This window comes from Danio rerio, chromosome 20 (genome assembly GCF_052040795.2).
Source record: "Danio rerio strain M-AB ecotype USA chromosome 20, GRCz13ab, whole genome shotgun sequence".
Classification (NCBI taxonomy): domain Eukaryota; kingdom Metazoa; phylum Chordata; class Actinopteri; order Cypriniformes; family Danionidae; genus Danio; species Danio rerio.
The window spans coordinates 42,441,638-42,460,153 of record NC_141040.1 but is presented as its reverse complement, the minus strand read 5'-3'; the positions used below and the strand labels follow the sequence as shown (position 1 = coordinate 42,460,153).

Below are 18,516 nucleotides of genomic sequence, written 5' to 3'. Positions count from 1 at the left end.
GAAAACAAAATCATAATGTGACTTTTGCAGCATGGGGTGTGCTTGATTTATTGAAGTGTATAAAATGTATTCATGTTTGTAAAAATATACAATATATTCAAAAATGTCAAAATGCGACACACATAATCATATAATCCCTTATGTGTTATGTAAGAAATGTAAGTATCATGTTAGGAATGAAAATGCAAGCGTAACAGTATATCAGATCTGCGTGGCTCTTAAAGTGACTGTGGATATATGTCAGCTAACTACCAACCTAATTAATTAATCAAAGAACAAAAACACTAAATCATTTTTCTTCTCAACTGAGAAACTTTTAGAGCTTTAATAAGAAACAAATTGATTTTAATTCACAACACAGTGGATCTTTCAATCAATCAATCAATCCAATATGTTTTGGTCATATGGCCCACTCATAATCCTTTTAAATAATCGAAATTACAAAACTGACAAAAATAGTTGTGATTATGATTTTTTTTTTTCTATAATCAAGCAGCCCTACAGGATTTTTTTGATTCACTAAAAACAACCACTTCATAAGATTAATTTCTTTACAAACAAATAAGGCTACAAAGTGTTTTAATATTGTTATTTCAGCCCAATAATCATAATTAAACTCAAACAGAAACAGGTGTATGGTTTTGAGATATGTTGTTCAGAGCCAAGGTTTTATTTAGCACAGCATGCCCCATTCAACAAGACACTAATGTCATTAAATGAACCTTAACCACAAACACAACAATTTAAGTGACCGCTGCATTTCTACAACCCCACACCGGAGCCACTTTCACCAGTGACACAGTCTAGTGAACATTTAATTCTACAGATCCCCTCCAGTGCCTGGATTTGGCAGGGAGTTTTTCCAGGAGGAAATAAGGTCCATTTCACTGCACCTGACTGTGGCAGAGGTGGAGGAGAGCTGGGAATGATAAAGCCGCTTTAGGGAGCAGCTCTGGCTCAGGGTCAATAGAACCATACAGCTGCATGCTCACAAACACAGCACACTGCCAAACACTCAACAACGGCATTGAAGAGTGAAATGAGAAAGGAAGAGAGAGAGAGAGAAAGAGAGAGAGAGAGAGAGAAAGAGAGAGAGAGAGAGAGAGAGAGAGAGAGAGAGAGAGAGAGAAGGGGACCTATCATACACCCAATTAGGCGCTAGATGTGTTTGGCGTGATTTGTTGCTATTTTCAGACCAGTGCAACCATAATTTTCATGTTTTGCAGCACGTTGTTGACTGGCAGGCAGAATGACAGATAGATAGAAAATAGAATAAGAAATGGTAAAATGACAGAATGACATGACAACTGACAGATAAAACAAAGGAACTGAAAAAAATGATAGATAAAACAATGCTACTGTAGATCAACAGAATGTCAGAAAGGGAGATAAAATGACTTAAAATATATGTAGATACAGGGCTCGAAATTAACTTTTTTACTTGGTAGCACCGGTGCTCCCAACTTCAAATATTTAGGAGCACCAAAATAAATTTAGGAGCACCAGAAAAAATTTAGGAGCACCCACCAAAACTGAATGAGCACCGCTGCAAATTGCTTTTTAAGGGATTTATTGTATTTTAAAACAACATCAATAGGACTGACAAAAACCAGAAACAACTATCTAACTAATGCTGCGAAGACATTGATATTTGTGTGCAATAATTCCAAAATGAATGTCTAATAATTAGGCTATAGAATATTAGTGATGATGAAAATGACAATAATAGTAACAATGAATTACATTTCTCATTATGATACTGCCTTGAATGTGCATGAATGTAGGTTATCTGCTATAAAAAGTCTGTTACTTTATGAAAAATAATTGTATAGTTTGCATCAAACAAAAATGAAGCACTGCAGTAAGAAATATTTATTTTGTACTGCTGTTTTTATATGCATGTCAATTTAATAAATAATATTTCTGCTACAAAACAAACAAAAGATTATAAAAAAATAATATACACCTCAAAAAAGAATAGACAAAAGAAAGAAAGTCTCACTTCTATCACTCTTTAAAAGTTTTGGTTTCAGTTTGTGTCAATTTAAAGGTTCAGTCTGAGATGATCTTCATTTTTCTGTGTTTGTGGAAAAGCTGGTGAGTCAGCCGATCCAATTTATGAGCAGGCAGAGCAGGATTCTTGCGGTGACCACCGGCGCAATACCGCTCTTTGTTATGAGCCGCAATTTCAGTGTAAACTTAGTAACGGCGAGCTTCTTTGGCGATGATATGCGCTGAACACGCAGTGAATGCAATGCATGGAGATTCGGGCACCTTCTCCAAGAAGCGCGTACTCTATTGATCTCAGCTGGCGGATCATTATTCACCACGTGACGTGTCATGATCGCTCTCATCTTCGCCTCAACTTTAGGTGGGGTTTGCAAACATGTGTGCTTTAAGTTTTCACTATTCAGACGTTTGCATTTCCCGTGGTCATAAAAGCTCCTTCCCTGAGTGATTGACAGCTAATATGAACCAATATAGCAGCAGGGAAGAGCGATTCAGCACGTTTTTACAAAAAAATCAAAACAGGTCGCACTACAACCATTATCTGCAGTCGCACTAATGCGCTAAAATATATTATAAGGTCGCATAGATTAATTTTCGGGCGCATATGCGACCAAAACGGTCGCAATTTCGAGCCCTGTAGATAGAATGACAGAAGATAGAGCGAGAGAAGAGCGAGAGAACATCAGAAAGACAAATAAAAATGATACGTAATACGTATACGTAAAGAACAGAATAATCGATATGGAAAAAGAAATAATGACATATAGTCAGAAAATGTAGTTAACATTAGAAGCACTAAAGCTCTGAAGGCTATGCTATGCTGTGAATTTATGGTGCATCAGTGTTTGTCAGACAAAGCACTTTATGCCCCAATGCTTTCTGAGAGATGCTATTCTTATAATGGATGCATGGGAAAAGTGCTGATGGCTGTCAGAAGTGTATAGACGTTATTAACGATCATGGGGAAACATCTCACGGTGCTGATAAAGCTATATACGCTACAGGACACTCTAACAGTCATACAGCAGGTAATGTCTTGAGTTAATCTCACCTAGACCAATTATGCATTATGCGGTGTAGCTTTTTTTAGTCACTTGAACCACAAAAACAATCTGATTGAAATGCACTGTGAAGTCAGTATGTCCACCAACATTCACAAATTTGGGGTAAAAGGTAGAGGTGGGACAAAATATCGTTATGCTGATATAGCAGGATAATTTCGTCCGTGAAACATTATCGAACTCTGGCGCCAAGTATCGATATTCATCAAAATGAACAAAAGATCTGAATTAATAAATCTGTCATACACTGACTGCAGCAGTTTACCACTTAAAGAAAAAAATATGAATCCAATGCATGATTTTACATGACTAAAAATAATCAAGGGATAAGCATAAGATACATCAAATAAGTTGGCCAAGTTGTATTAAATGTCCTTAGTTTGCAAAAAAAAAAAAACTAGAAAGCAATAAATTGCTATTTTGACAGCGTTTTCTTAAATGTATATTCCACAAAATTGAGATTCTGCTGTTATGACAAATTTGGAGATGTGCCCTTTCAGTTGCAAACTGCTCTCTGGACATCAGCATTTTTAAGCTTGTTTGAGCAGCTGTGTGCTTGTTTTACATTGTTGCAATTCTATAAAACATGTGCAGTCTGTTAATAAAATAATTGCATCTTATCTTAACTTTTTGATGCAGTTTTTCTCATTTATTTATAAATATCGTGATATATCGTGGATGGTTTTTTTGTGATATTACGCAAAATCGCTGATATCATGATGTCAATATCGGAGGCAAAATATCATGATAATATCATATTGCGAGTAAACTTGAGATTCTTACCCCAAGAGGTTTGAGTTATTTATTTATTTTAAATAAACAATTATAATAAAGATATAATAAATTGATCAAAATTGCCCACATTTTACAATTTAAATAAATGTTGTTCATTTAAACATACTGTTTATCGGAAAATATATTTTTTAATGGTGTTGCCAAATTAATTCACCTTTATTAAAAACAACAAAAACAAACATTGAAAATAAACGTTTCAAGAGCAATAAATCATCTATGAAGGTTTATGGGGAATAGTAATTTATCATAAATTCCATTACAGGAATAAATGAAACTCTAAATTATACTCAAAGGGAAAAGACTTATATTATTTTGTAACAACATTTTACAATATTACTCTATTTTGATACTAATGTATCTACTATACCCCAATGTTTCCATACATACACAATTGTCAACGTTTAAAGTAAAAATGACCTTTGGTTAATACATATATTATAGCACAACAATATTTATCAAAAATCTAATTTACATTCTTATTATCATAGAACAGACTTTATTTCTATTTAACTCGCTTATCAAAATATTAAAATACTGATGAAATAATATTATGAAATGAAATATTACTACTTTAAAAGTCATGTTGAATCACAGATTTAATCGTGGACTCTAATGAAAGGTGTGTCCTGCTTCTGGACTGTAACAAATGTGGGTGATTTCAAAGGCTAAAAAAAAACAACTGTAAAAATGCTGTAGTAAAAATCTGTAACCTGATTAACTGTAAGTTTCCTTAATATATACAGCAAATAACCGCTTTTCCGGAATTCCCTGCCTGACACTTCCTTTTTTAATGTTTTTTTTTTGTTGTTGTTGACATTATCCAGCACATTATGATTCATTTTAGTTTTATTCCCATTGCTTATGTACATTAGCGCAAGTTAAATCTAATGATGATAAATAATGTTTATTGCATTAGTTTTGAATGATTCCATGATGCTGTCTAGTAGTTGTGTGAATGACACTGAGCACTTTCTCATCCACACATGATTTTGGTTGTTTTTGTTTCCTTAAAGCTACATTGTGTATATCTTAGTAATTCAAAACATTAATGTAAATGAATGAAATAAGGTGCTTTACTGCGAAATTTGTACATTTCTCTTACATCCCTACTGTATTTGTAATGCTAAAATTCCAGCTACTACACCTGCCATTTTTACCATAAAATTTATGGATCTTATTACAGTGTATACACACTTGCATTAAAGAAAGTCAATCAAATTGGACTGTTTCCACAAGTTCCTAGTGCTGTTTGAGCAATATGCACCAAATAGTGACAGTGAAGAGTCTGTGGGTGTGCCATCTGAGGCTAAGACGAGTAGAGAGACAACAAGAGCAGTTAATTACAGACGCACAGTGAGTATAAACAAACACAAGCACCTGGCTGAACACACCTGTCTGAATCCTTCAAACTCACTGAGCACACTAGCACTGCAGGAACACCAGCAAACCTAGCTTACAGATTCCAGCATATGACATGAAATGAGCTGCCTGTAGTCATGAATCTGAGAGAAAACGTTCCCCTGTCATCTCATACGAGCGCTGGAGAAATTCCACAGTGCTGCTTGACATAATCAAAAGAACACAGGATGCGTGACACACATTTTCTCATTACAGCCTGCTAAATACAACTATCTCACAGATGTGTAAATGAGACTTCTGGAAAGGAAATTAAACAAAGGTGACTTTAGGGGATGCGTGTGGACCCAAGAATTCTTTCCAGAGGAAAATGCCACTGATCTTCCAAAAATAGGGTGCATTTCCAGTTTGAAAAACACAGAAAATGCATGCTCAGTATACTTGGCCAAGCTGCTGGCGTTATAAAAAAATGTGACTCTTCCATTGACAAAAAAAATATGCTTGGCTCAGAAAAAAAAAACACTGCTTTAGATGATACACATCCATCCATTTCATGAAAAAAATAATCATACAATATCTAGTTGTAAATATATTAAATATATGTAATTTTCTGGTCTAGTAATGTTTAATAAAAATTAAAAAAAAATCAATCCTCCACAAGCTTATAATAATTTTTGTCAGATTCCATCTGGTACTAACATGCATGCATTCAAATGGATTTCATGAACTTTTACTTATTGTCACAATCCTCATCACTTTTTTAGCGGTATGAATGGATTCAACAACATCAGCCTTTACACTACAAAAACACTCCAATCTACAGTAAATGTATAGTAATTTAGATCTCTCCAATTGTGTTTAAATTGAAAGATCAAGTGTGATCTATATTCAATTCCAATTGACAACTAATGAGTAGATATATTACTTTTTAGGGGTGTAACAGATCACAGTTGATCCATGATCCATACGGATCACAACCCACAGTTCGGAACACACATGACCTGCGGATTAAGAACTTTTTTTGAACTTGTAGGTTAATCCACTATTCATAACAGTTGCAGAGAGATCGCCTCCCGCATCATTCAAATCACGTGTATGAAAGCATTTTGGCTTACCTGTAAAATTGAATGATTTAAAGGTGTTTTCTGTAACTGTTTGTTTAGCCTGCATTAATGCATTCAGTGTAAAGCTGCACAATAAAACATTAAAATATTGTGATCTCAATTCAAACCCGCGCAACATGAATGATAAATGATTTTGATTTGCATTTGTTTATTGATCCTTCAAAGCGCCACATTCAAATATGCGTTTGATCCAGAGAGATTAAGTTCTTCACTTTTTCAGTTCGTTTCAAACAATTAAATAACACAAAAGTACTGCAAGAACAGTTAATAATTTAGATATAAACACTGATGTTTATGGTAATGATTAAAATCCACCTATAATGAAACATGATGTTTTATGTGTGAATTGTTGAATCATTAATTAAAAATAAATAAAATATGTTGTACAAGATGTTAGATTTCTATATTAAGCATTATCAGCAACAGTAGCAAAGATCATTTTTCATATTCAATATTTTTGTTTTTTTTCTGCTGATTCTTTTTATTAAAATGACAAGTTCTATGTTTGTTGAAAGCAATTGTTTTGCAGTAATATTTTTGTATGAACGGAAAGCAAATGACATTTGCCTCCTCCCTTTTTTGCTTATCCGAAAAATGGTCAGATCAGTGACCCAAAAACCGCAGTGTGATCCGAACCGTGAGATTTGTCCAAGCTTGTCCATGCTTTTATTAAGTCTCGTCTAGATTTTTTGTAACTCTTTATTTGGGGGTCTGCCAGCCAACTCACTTAAGATCTTACAATAGGTTCAAAACTCAGCCGCACGTGTGCTAACTCACACATCATCTCGCTCTCAAATTACTCCTGTACTTCAGCAGTTACGCTGGTTGCCTGTTAAGTCACACATCGATTTTAAAACCTTGATTTTAACTTACAAAGCTGTTCATGGTTCTGCACCTGATTATATATGTGACCTGATTACAACCTCCTCATCCTCTCGCAATCTACGTTCTGCTTCGGGGCTCGCCTTGTATCAGCCCCGTTGCAAACTTAGCAGCATGGGAGGTAGGGCTTTCTCTTAACGTGCACCTAAATTGTGGAATGCTCTCCCCACAAACATCAGAAACGCCAGTTCCCTGGACTGTTTTAAGAAACTTCTTAAAACTCAAATATTATTGCTTATAACTTATGAGGCCTTCTTTTAATATGTATTTTTTTATCATTATTATCATTCTTACTTTGTGTATTTCATGTTCTCTGTGTGTTGATGCTCTTGATAGCGCTCTGAGTCTAAGAAAAGCTCAATATAAATAAAATGTATTATTATTATTATTATTTGTGATCTGTTACACCGCTTATTATTTTTCCAATAGACTCAGATGAACTTCATGTCTCAATACAGAATGAAATATAAATGAATAATATTCACTCAATGAGTGATTAGACTGATTCAAACCTTCATAACGCACAAGTCATTAGTTTGCAAGGATTTTCCAATAGAAACATGTATTTTATATATTTTATGTTTCGGTGCCATCCTCGCTTACATTCAGTTCACAACTTTGCCAACACAATTTTCTTTGCCATGGAACTGTAAATTCAGTGACTCAAAAAACAATATTCAATTCAAGTTTATTTGATTATGCTTGACAAAAACTCGTTCCAAATGAGCACAATTGATATTTTCAGTAATTCATTTAAACATTTAACTCAACAGAGAGAGATGCTGAGAGTAAGTGGTCTCTTTTTAATTTAACTGTACACATTTAGATCCAGTGTTCAAATAAGAAAAATGATCACTAAATCGATTAATGCTATGAAAGTAGCAGAACACAGTTTAATGCGAAGGTGTCATTGGGCCAAAACTGCTTATTGCATGCTCTCATGTGTGAAAACACTAGAAAAACCCAATCCATATTAAATTGGCAACTTTAAAAGCTCACAATCAACATGTGCAGTACGATCAATAGCTTTTTAAAGCCACAGCTACTCAGATACAGATAAGTACAGACCAAGGTCATTATTGGTCACTTTAAAACTCATTTAGAAATCAGGATTTACTCTAGCTAAAGTCCCTATAAGAAAGTCATTTCACTTGGCGGCAATCTTTAAAGCTCCTCTCAGGCAAGCTTCTATTTCTTTGAGTGGGCAAACATCAAATTCTCCAAAACTGTTTGCCAATCTTACAATTCAATTTGGAATCACCAATGAAAAACAACAAGTGACTAATACATTTGATCTAGCCTTTTTTAACAACATCAAAAAACAAATAAAGTAGTTCCAGGAGTAATTCCAGCAGGTCTTGACCACTTCACAGTTCTATATCACTACGCTGAACAATTTCAGTTACTTCACAGTCTACAACAGCCAAAAATACTGCACCTCAACACAGACGCTCTCTAGCAACTGCATTAGTTTGCGGTCAATTGCTCAAGCCTCCATTACTTTCAGCTTTGGATAAGATGCGTGAGAAACTAACCATACGCACAATTTTTACAATAAAATTGAATGCAATAATGACTGAAATGAAACTCTTGAGCCTTAAATTTGTGTTGTGTAGTTTTACAGTAGGGGGCAGATCATTTGACACTGGTTCCTTTCCAGTATCAGCTCACGACTAATTTCACTGTCAAATTAAACTGCTTAAATGTAAATCTACATTTACTTCTTTCATTGCAAACGTGAGCTAATAAATATCTGATCTCTAAAATGACCTTGGAGAGCCCAGCTCTTGGCTCTGGCCACAGAAACACGAGTGTCTATAATCCTCTGGCCATATCAGTTCAGTCTGAGAGGATAAGTGTGGTGGGAGGTAGTGACTGGTTGGTAAAATGAAAATGCTGATGCCAGAAAGCCCAGTGGTAATACTACAGGCCGCTCAGCAGCAATGGGCTATTGTAAATGATAAATTAAGTCACCACGTGCTAAACAAGCTTGTTGTTAGGGCATCTGTGCAGTGATTCAACTAGGAATTACTTTACATCTACATATGCAAGTCTAGAATTTATGATCATGCATGAAATAATGGAAGCAGAAAATTATGATTACACTAGGCTTACGGTTTCAATAAAATGTGTTATTATATTATAAAAACAACTCTGTTTGGTCACATACTGACAATCCTTTAATACAAATACAGCTGTGGATGAAAAGAAAAATACAATAGATACAATATGGTGCAAACTCAAAGTTTTGTGTGCCTGTGCCTTTCATACTTTCTGTATTTTTTTTTTACATTATAAGGCTTGTCGCATTGACTTTTACGACCCATAAAACATCATCTTCACAAAGCCTTGTCTCTCACCATGTTCTCAGACTTTCAACACATCACAATTAAAAACAGATTGAACAACAGTTACACAATATTCTTCATGAGAGAATGTTGAAAATTCAAAATGAAAAAATACATATCCCTTTTTTTTCAGTATAAGTATTAAGTGAGTTTTTTGTGGTTAGGATTTCCTAAGGAAAATCTCTTTCAGTTGATGTAATAGGGAACAAGAGCAAGCATTCACATTTGAAATTTGAGATCACATGATCTCGATAGGCTGCATATTTGAGTACCGGTATAACCAACCAAAACAATAAGTGTATTAAATCAGTCACTTTAAACCCCCAACCTTTAGCATCTGGTAACTACCTGCAAAATATTACAAATTACATGCAAATACCAAAACAGGACAAACATGTAAATTAAAATATAGGTTTGGCAAGTCAAATGTAAAATGTTTTGAGAAGTCAAGGACAGCAGTATGTGTAAAGGCCTAAATGCATTTTATCCCATGTACAGTGCATCTGGAATGTATTCACAGCGTTTCACTTTTTCCACATATTTTTGTTACAGCCTTATTCCTAAATGGATTAAATTCATTTATTTCCTCAAAACTTCACTCACAATACCCCATTAATGACAATGTGTAAAAAGATTTTTTGAAATTGTTGCAAATTTAATAGAAATAAAAAACCTGAAAAAAAAATCACATGTACATAAGTATTCACAGCCTTTGCTCAATACCTTGTTTATGCCACTTTTAAGTGCTAAAAAATTCTCTAATCATTAACTCCAGTATAAATGCAGATATGATGTGAGAATAAGATTAATTTAGTAGCGAAAGAGCATAATTCAAGATATCAGTGTTTCAGAAAGATTTTAAGTCAAACTTAAGACTTTAAGTCAATTTTAAGATTATTAAGAATTAAATTTTAGACTTTTTAGAATGAATGATTTTTACTATTATCATGATGAATTGTTTAATTGTTTTTAGGTTTTTCCCTGATGAGGGAATTTAGTTTAGGGAATTTGCTGTCAAAACAACTGTTATGAATTGTATCTATTTGTAATATAAAATTTAAATATAAAAAAAAGTTTTTTATTGTTGGTCATTGGATGGATGTCGGCCCAAATTGAGTAGATTTACTAACACAATGATTTAAAACATTCAACACAATTTGTCAGTGAGTTTAAGAACTTTTAAGGCCTAAAATTTTTATTTTGAAATGCAAGGCTTTTTAAGACCCCGCAGAAACCCTGTGATATAATCACTTTATTAGAACTGAAGTCAACATATTTTTCCTTGAAGCCTTTACATTCAAAAATAGCTGAAATAAACTGCAAATACCACCATTTAAATGTTTTTTTTTTTTTTTTGATCACGTTAATGCTTTTGTGGGAATATAAGATTTTAAAAACTTTTTTAAGTGCCCCTATTATAGATTTTAAAAATAAACTTAATAAGGAAATATTACCATTAAAAATAGTAAAGTAGTGTGTAAATAATGGTGCCATTTGAAATACCAAAGCCATTGAAACAACTTGCTCTTGGAATGCATATTGAGACGTTTTGTTCTCATGCACAAGTGAAACATTGCCTGCACAATTGTTGGAAAAAACTGAAGCCATCATATTGCGAAGATCTTACAGGACTAATCATTGCAGTCATCATTGGGAGGATTAGGTAAAATAAAAGCATATTATAGAACAATGAAAGAATGTTTGACCTTGCATGCAGATTAACCTGTTGTTTAAAAATCAAAATGTCCTTATAGTCCATAATTTACTTTAAATGAATGTTTTCCAACCCCAAACTTCAGAAAGGTAATAAATATACACAACAGCTCCTGGTTCATTTCATTTTCTTTTTTCTGTGCATAAGTGTGTGTTTAAGCATTTTTGCGGTGTGTTTTACCTCTGCTGATCCTTTGTTTCTCTCCGCTCAAGATTCCTGGAGTGTCAATCACACTGATGCTCTCCAGAACCGGGTTGGGAAGCTGGGCGCACACGAACCTGAGAACCAACACAAACAAACCAGTCACACTCAAGGACTCTGCAGTCTCCCAGCACACCATTGACACATTTCACTTTCCTCAGCTTATACTTCTCCACTTTATTTCTGATTTAAGCTAAACTTTGTTCATTTTGTGAATTAACTCTGATTTATCACAGCCTAAATAAAGTTCTACATAAAAATAAATAAATGTGAATTTGTTCCTAATTTTGCAACTTAGCATGGAACAGAATGCCAGAAAACATTATTTGTTTGACCAAGCTGGACACAAAAGAACATAAAAAGCAAGACTTCACATTTTTATAGTCCAAGTACAAAAAGTCTGCTCTGAGATGTTTTAAAAGCAGCCTAGTGCACTAAAAAGGAGGCTTAGCTTTGAAGCCCAGAAAAAGCGTGTCATGTTTTGGAGCGAATCGCTAAGGACCTCAGGCTGGGCTAACTTTTTCCTAACATTATTTACTCTGCTTTTGACAGTTCCTTTTATAACATGTTAGACACAAACAACAAAAAAGCAAGCGAGAGAACAGTCTAGCACGTTCATTTACTGAACATCTGGCAATACTTGTACAAAAAATGTACTGTAAGTAATCTAAGCTAATGCTTGAGTCAAATGTGACAGGTTGAACATGAGAGTTGCATACAGTTGAAGTCAGAATTATTAGCCCCCTGAATTATTAGCCCCACTGTTTATTTGTTTCCCCAATTTCTGTTTAACAGAGAGAAAATTTCTTTTAACACATTTCTAAACATAACAGTTGTAATAACTCATTTCTAATAACTGATTTATTTTATCTTTGCCATGATGACAGTACATTATATTTAGTAGCTATTTTTCAAGATGCTAATATTCAGTGACATTTAAAGACTTAACTAGGTCAATTAGTTTAACTAGGCAGGTTAGGGTAATTAGCCAAGTTATTGTATAACAATGGTTTGTTCTGTAGACTACTGAAAAAATATATAGTCTAAAGGGGCTAATAATTTTGACCCTTTTAAAAAAAAAATTAAAAACTGCTTTTATTCTAGCAGAAATAAAGACTTTCTCCAGAAGAAAAAATATTATCAGACATACTGTAAAAAATTCCTTGATTGGTTAAACATCATTTGGGAAATAATTAAACAAAAGAAAAAGAAAAAAAATCAAAGGGGGGCTAATAATTCTGACTTCAACTGTACATTGTGATGGTCCCTATTATCTATTGTGTTGACTCCAAGTAAATTACACGTTAAATACCGCAAATTAAAGCATTATAGACTTTTACTGTAAGAGACAATAGGCTAATGTCGGTAGATAGTCTACTAAAAGGTTCTTATAAACTTCAAAATAAATCAAGAATGAAGTGGAGAGGCATAATTTGAACAAAATCAGGCCAAAACAAAGTTCATTTGGAGTTTTTTTTAGTAGTTCATAAACGCTTTCCAAAGCAAACTTCCTGGAAAAGGTTGCTGCAGCTGGAAAAACTTGCTAGCAGTATAAAACCGCTCAGATATTTCACATTTATTTTTACCTCTACATAAAATAGAAAAAATATATTAACATGGTATATTAAGATATTAAATAGGTAGCTCTCATGCCAATAAATAAATAAACACTTCTCGCTATTAACAAACCATGAACTATGACTTCTGCCTCAAACTCCTAATTTGTTACTTATTAATAGTTAAGGTAGTAGTTAGGTTAAGATATTAGGTAAGGTTAGGGATCCAGATTAATGTCATCATGCAAAATATATACTTTAGAAGTAACAAATAAACAGCTAATACCTAAAAAAAAATAGGCAGGTAAAAAAAAAAAACTAACTAATGGTGAAAATTGATCCTTAACTTAACGTCAAGCTCTATTTTGGGGTTTCTGCCTGGATTTTGTTTACGCAAATTCAAAAGCTTCTCAAATCCACATACAGAGGTGTAAATGCAAACGTTTGGTATTATTTTAAAGAAAACACAGTTGAAAGTGATTAAAATAATTGTATGTTTTTTGTTTTATAATAAACCATTACAAAAAAGCTTATTTTTGTAAACTCAAATTTGAAAGTGTACCTTTGCGGTTATGAGTGGTCTAGGCTGCTTAATTAATTTGACTGGTTCCTGCACATGTCAGTAATTATAGAAAAAAAAAAGTAAAATGTCGCTATCATAATCTATGCAAAAGTTATTTTATTCCAACTGATCGGAAAATGGAACCACTTATGGGGGTATTGGGCCAGTACCAACCTTTAAAATTTTAAGAATTTGGAAGTAAATAATAAAAAGTATTTTTTTCCTCTAAGTATGAAAGTCAATGGTTACTGATTTAAAACATTCCTCTAAATATCTTCTGCTGTGTTCTACAGAAAAATGAAACTCATAAATGTTTGAAAGAACTTGAGAGTGAGTAAATGAGTAATTTTAAATAGTTTGGATGAATTTTCTCTTAATGATTACTAGTTGACCTGCAGTTGCATAGTTACAGTCAAAAGAACCTCTGAAGGGGCCATTACCTCAACACTGATCTAAGTGCAAAATAACCACAATGGTAGTTACTTTGCTTGCATTATCTATTTGATGTATAATTCTTCGTAGTAGTTTACACCGTGCACACTGAGCTGTGCTATTTGTGCATTTATAAATGATATACATATCTAAAAATACACCTGGAAAACCAGGGCAGTAGTCTCAAGTATTTCCAATTACATAAACCCACAGCCGAAGAGGGTGCATGACAAATAATATCTCATGGGCATGTTTACTTTCTCCCTGTACATATATTTAGCTAAAAAGTGCAATTAGTCTTTGTTCTTCCGGTTTAAAAAGAAATGTTAGTTTCAGTCTGTAATTTCATTTCAGATCATTGTGTAAATTCCAGCGTGGAGATTGGCTGTCTGTACTGGCTGGTACAAAGTGACGTGTTTTCAGCATATCTGCTCATTAATTCATGAGAAAGACTTGATTCAAACCAATCAGCTGTTACAGTGTTCAGACAGCAGAGAGATGCCACGTTGTGATGCAAACCGTGATTCAAACAAGTAATAGAAGAAGAATTGTATGGAGACATGGGTCGTCAGTGTTGCATTTATAAATGTGCCGCAACAGTGTTTGTTTTCATTTTTCTGCAGTGAGAGCACAGCTCGTGAGTGGACCCTAGCAGTTGGATTACAGTGGTCTGCTAACATGCAACAAAAAATATGTTTGTGAAGAGCATTTTCACCCAAGAGGTTTTCGAATCTGGAAATGGTGAAATCCAGATTTGCCACTCATCTTCTTTTTAAAAAAAGACGTGATTCCAGTTGGTGTTGATTGTCCTGTCTCTACAGATTTGTTAAGCATATGATCAGTGTTCGTTGTTTAGGTTTCTTCAGATAGCAAAAGTTAGTATCGTCAGCAGTACTCTTTCAGTTTTTAGACATACTTTAGTCAAAATTACGTAGTTACTAAGTTTACTGTAATATACTGTTACTAGGGCTGCTCGATTATGAGAAAAAGTATTCATGATAATTTTGTATAATAATTGTAATCACAAATATTTAAAACGATTACAGTGTAATCGTCAAAATCATTCGCCCTGCTGTGAATGTTTTAAAAATCCTTTGTGATGTTGAACAGATTTAGAAATTTTTCGCAGTATTTCCTATAACATTTTGCTCTTCTGGAGAAAATCTTATTTGTTTTATTTTGGGTAGAATAAAAGCAGTTTTAAATATTTTGAAACCTATTTTAAGGTCAATATTATGAGCCCCTTTAAGCAATATATATTTTTAAAGTTGTCTGAAGAAGAAACTTCTGTTATAAAATGACTTGCCTAATTACCCAAATTAAATCTTTTGAATCAGACTTTAATCTAAATGCTTGTATTTAGAAAAATATCTAGTAATTCAATTCAATTCAATTCAATTCAGCTTTATTTGTATAGCGCTTTTACAATGTAGATTGTGTCAAAGCAGCTTCACATAAATGGTCATAGTAACTGGAACAGTCATAAATGGTCATAGTAACTGGAACAGTGTGGTTCAGTAACTGGAACAGTGTGGTTCAGGTTTTAGTGTTTAAGTTCAGTTCAGTTCAGTTTAGCTCAGTTCAGTGTGATTTAATCATTACTGAGAGTTCAAACACTGAAGAGCCAATTCATTGATGCGTAGCTCTACCAATCCTGAACCATGCGAGGCAGTGGCGACAGCGGAGAGGGAAAAAAAACTTCACCTGATGGGAGTGAAGAAAAAAAACCTTGAGAGAACCAGACTCAGTTGGGCACGACCAATAAATAGTATATATAATAAATAGTAAATAGTATGTACTGTCATCGTAGCAAATATAAAAGAAATCAGTTATTAGAAATGAGTTATTAAAACTACTATGTTTAAAAATTGGTTGAAAAAAAATCTTTTCATTAAACAGAAAATGGGGGGAAAAGGGTCGCTAAAAATTCAGGAGGGCTAAAAATTCTGACTTCAACTGTATTCATTTATTTTCCTCCCTGTAAATAAGGAAAGGGAAATAAATACAATAGAATAACAATATGAAACAAACAGTGCTTTAAGCATCTTCACTGTAAGACAAAACTTTAATTATAGCTACAAAAGTCCTTCAGTCGGTAGCAGGAATATTGCATGCGGTCACTTTAAGAGCAGCACCGTTTTGTTTATGGTTTGTTTTTCACGTCTTTTGATTCTCAACTTGTTTGTTTATTACACAGATGAGGGTTAATGTGAATAATTACTAAACAACATGTTTTGACACCTACAGTATTTGACCATTAAAGCGCTGACATTAAGGGCCTACTCACACTATGCCGTCTGTACCGTGCCCAGGCCCGTTTCCCGGATCGTTTGAGAAGTGTGAGTGCGCTGAATCGGGCTCAAGCACGGTTCACTTGGCCGGCCCTGGCCCGGTTGGAAGAGGTGGGCCTGAACGCGGTTCACTTGGGCTTTGGCGCGGTACGCTTGTAAGTGCAAAACGCGCCAAAGCCCGAAACTGAAAGCGAGACATGACTTTTAAGGGGCTGTTTCATATGGATTTATCAATCATTCTTACTGTTTAGTGAAAGCAAACTGCCGCAGTTTATTAAAGATGAGAACTCCTCACAGCACGACAGCTGCGCAAACCTCCTCATTCCTGCAGCACGAGAGCTTATGATTGTTTATGAGTGGCAAAAGTGGCGGATCTGTTAGGCGAAATATCTGACTGCGTGTCACCGCATCCCTAAGGACTGTTTGGCGAAATATTTGACAGCATGTCACTGCATATCAAACGACTGAAACGATATAACTAGAGAAATCTCCACTGTGCTGCTGAGTGAGAGAGCGCTTCTCACTGAACAGCACAGCAGTGATGACGCAAGCGTGCCGAGGCCCAAATTGTGGTGTGAGTGCGGGCTGTCGGGGAAGACGGGAGGGGGGACAAGCGTGCTTTGGCCCGGTTCGAGGCAACTGTACCTAGTGTGAGTACGGCCTAAGATGGCAATAAATGTGTGTGCTTTGCTCGTCTTTGAGGCTAAGCGCACACACAAAAGCATGCGATCTCATTCGCGTTTTTAAAAACATTAAATGTACATCAATGAATAATGTGCATCCCGTGCTGCAAACGTTACAATACAGTACATGCTTTTAGTCATTTTCACGTGAAACTGAGCTTTGCAGAGCAACAAATATGTATAACTGGGGCTGTATATGATGCAATAATCATTTTACCTCAATTATTGGTTTTTCATAATCGTTAGAAGCCAAAATCTAAATCAAAACCTGATCTTAGATTAATTGCACAGTATCATTGACTGAAAATCCCCCAGTTCCACACAGCTCACAGATCTGATGTAAATGTTGCCCTCCGAATCACAGTCTATCTCCCCTGCATCTGTGTTTGTGTTGCCGCTGTGAAAATCAGCTGTAGAGCACGTAATGAAACTCCCCATTTTCAAGCAAACCCTTCCCTCTTTCACCACTCTACACTCCCACCTAAACAAAGCTGGACTCACCCACTTTTCTGAGGTGGTGGGGGGGGGTCATCTCCGAATGTCCTATTCAGCAACACTACAAACAATCTTCTGCCTTCAGTTTAAAAATTGAAACCACTGCTCCAACCGCTGGGTCTGATTTCACAGATTTGACTCAGTTTGAACTTTAAAGTGTCGGTTGCTACTCCTCTGACAGAATTGCATAAGAACTATTTAAAAGTGTGCAGACTTCTGTCATTGCAAAAGTCTAAAAAGACAATTTTCCCAACAGTTTTTGCTGATTTGCACAACAAGCACTACAGCCTGCCAAACCCTCAGACTACGACGTGCAGCACAGACCACCTGCAAAAATAATCAAATGCATGTGATTGCATCCTCAGGGACGCTTATTTTGTTGTTGCATTTAGGTTTACAGCCATATCAGTTTCACTAGCTCTTAAAAAAGGACTGCCATTCATCATATAGCCACTTTGTTTGTGTAATTTTCAGACTGTGAATAACTGTTTAATACACTGGTGAGCTTGATGGGATCTTATCTGACATGTGACAGGAGGTCAGTGGATCAGACAGCATGAGGAAACTCAATCAAGAGGAGGAATGTTGCCCCTGTGATGTCATCGTGACTCAGGAAGACCATGTTACATTTGGCAACCTCAGCTCTAAATGTGTTACTCCAAAGTGTGTTGACTTCAATGAACACAAGAACTAATGTAAAACAGTTTTTTATTATTATTTATGTAAAATTGTTTCTATTATTGTTTTAATCCTACCTGTTAAGGAAGGCATTGCCAAAGGCGTTGAGTTTCCGAAAGGGTTTTTTGGGATCTACGACCAGAGCATTTCCTGGTATTAGTCCCTCCATGGTGCCATGCATCACTGCTATAAAGGAGTCCGTCGTAGGTTCTGGACCAATCCGCATTCCAGGAAAATCTTGTTCCAGAAGATATCTGTTAAAAAAAGAAGAAGATACATTTAGATTATATCACTTGAGATGTTTTTTGAAATCTGATCTGTCATGTTT

At 34.9% G+C, this 18,516-nt stretch overlaps 1 protein-coding gene across 2 annotated transcripts in view; it reads right to left on the bottom strand.

Moving 5' to 3' along the window:
* ehd3 (EH-domain containing 3) overlaps positions 1–18,516 on the bottom strand; it is a 48,475-nt gene that overhangs the window by 21,906 nt on the left and 8,053 nt on the right. For both annotated transcript variants that reach the window (XM_087297436.1, NM_001045004.1), the window contains 2 exon segments: positions 18,266–18,442; positions 11,471–11,568 (listed from right to left, as the gene is read on the bottom strand). In XM_087297436.1, coding sequence (XP_087153562.1) covers positions 11,471–11,568; positions 18,266–18,442 — 275 coding nt within the window.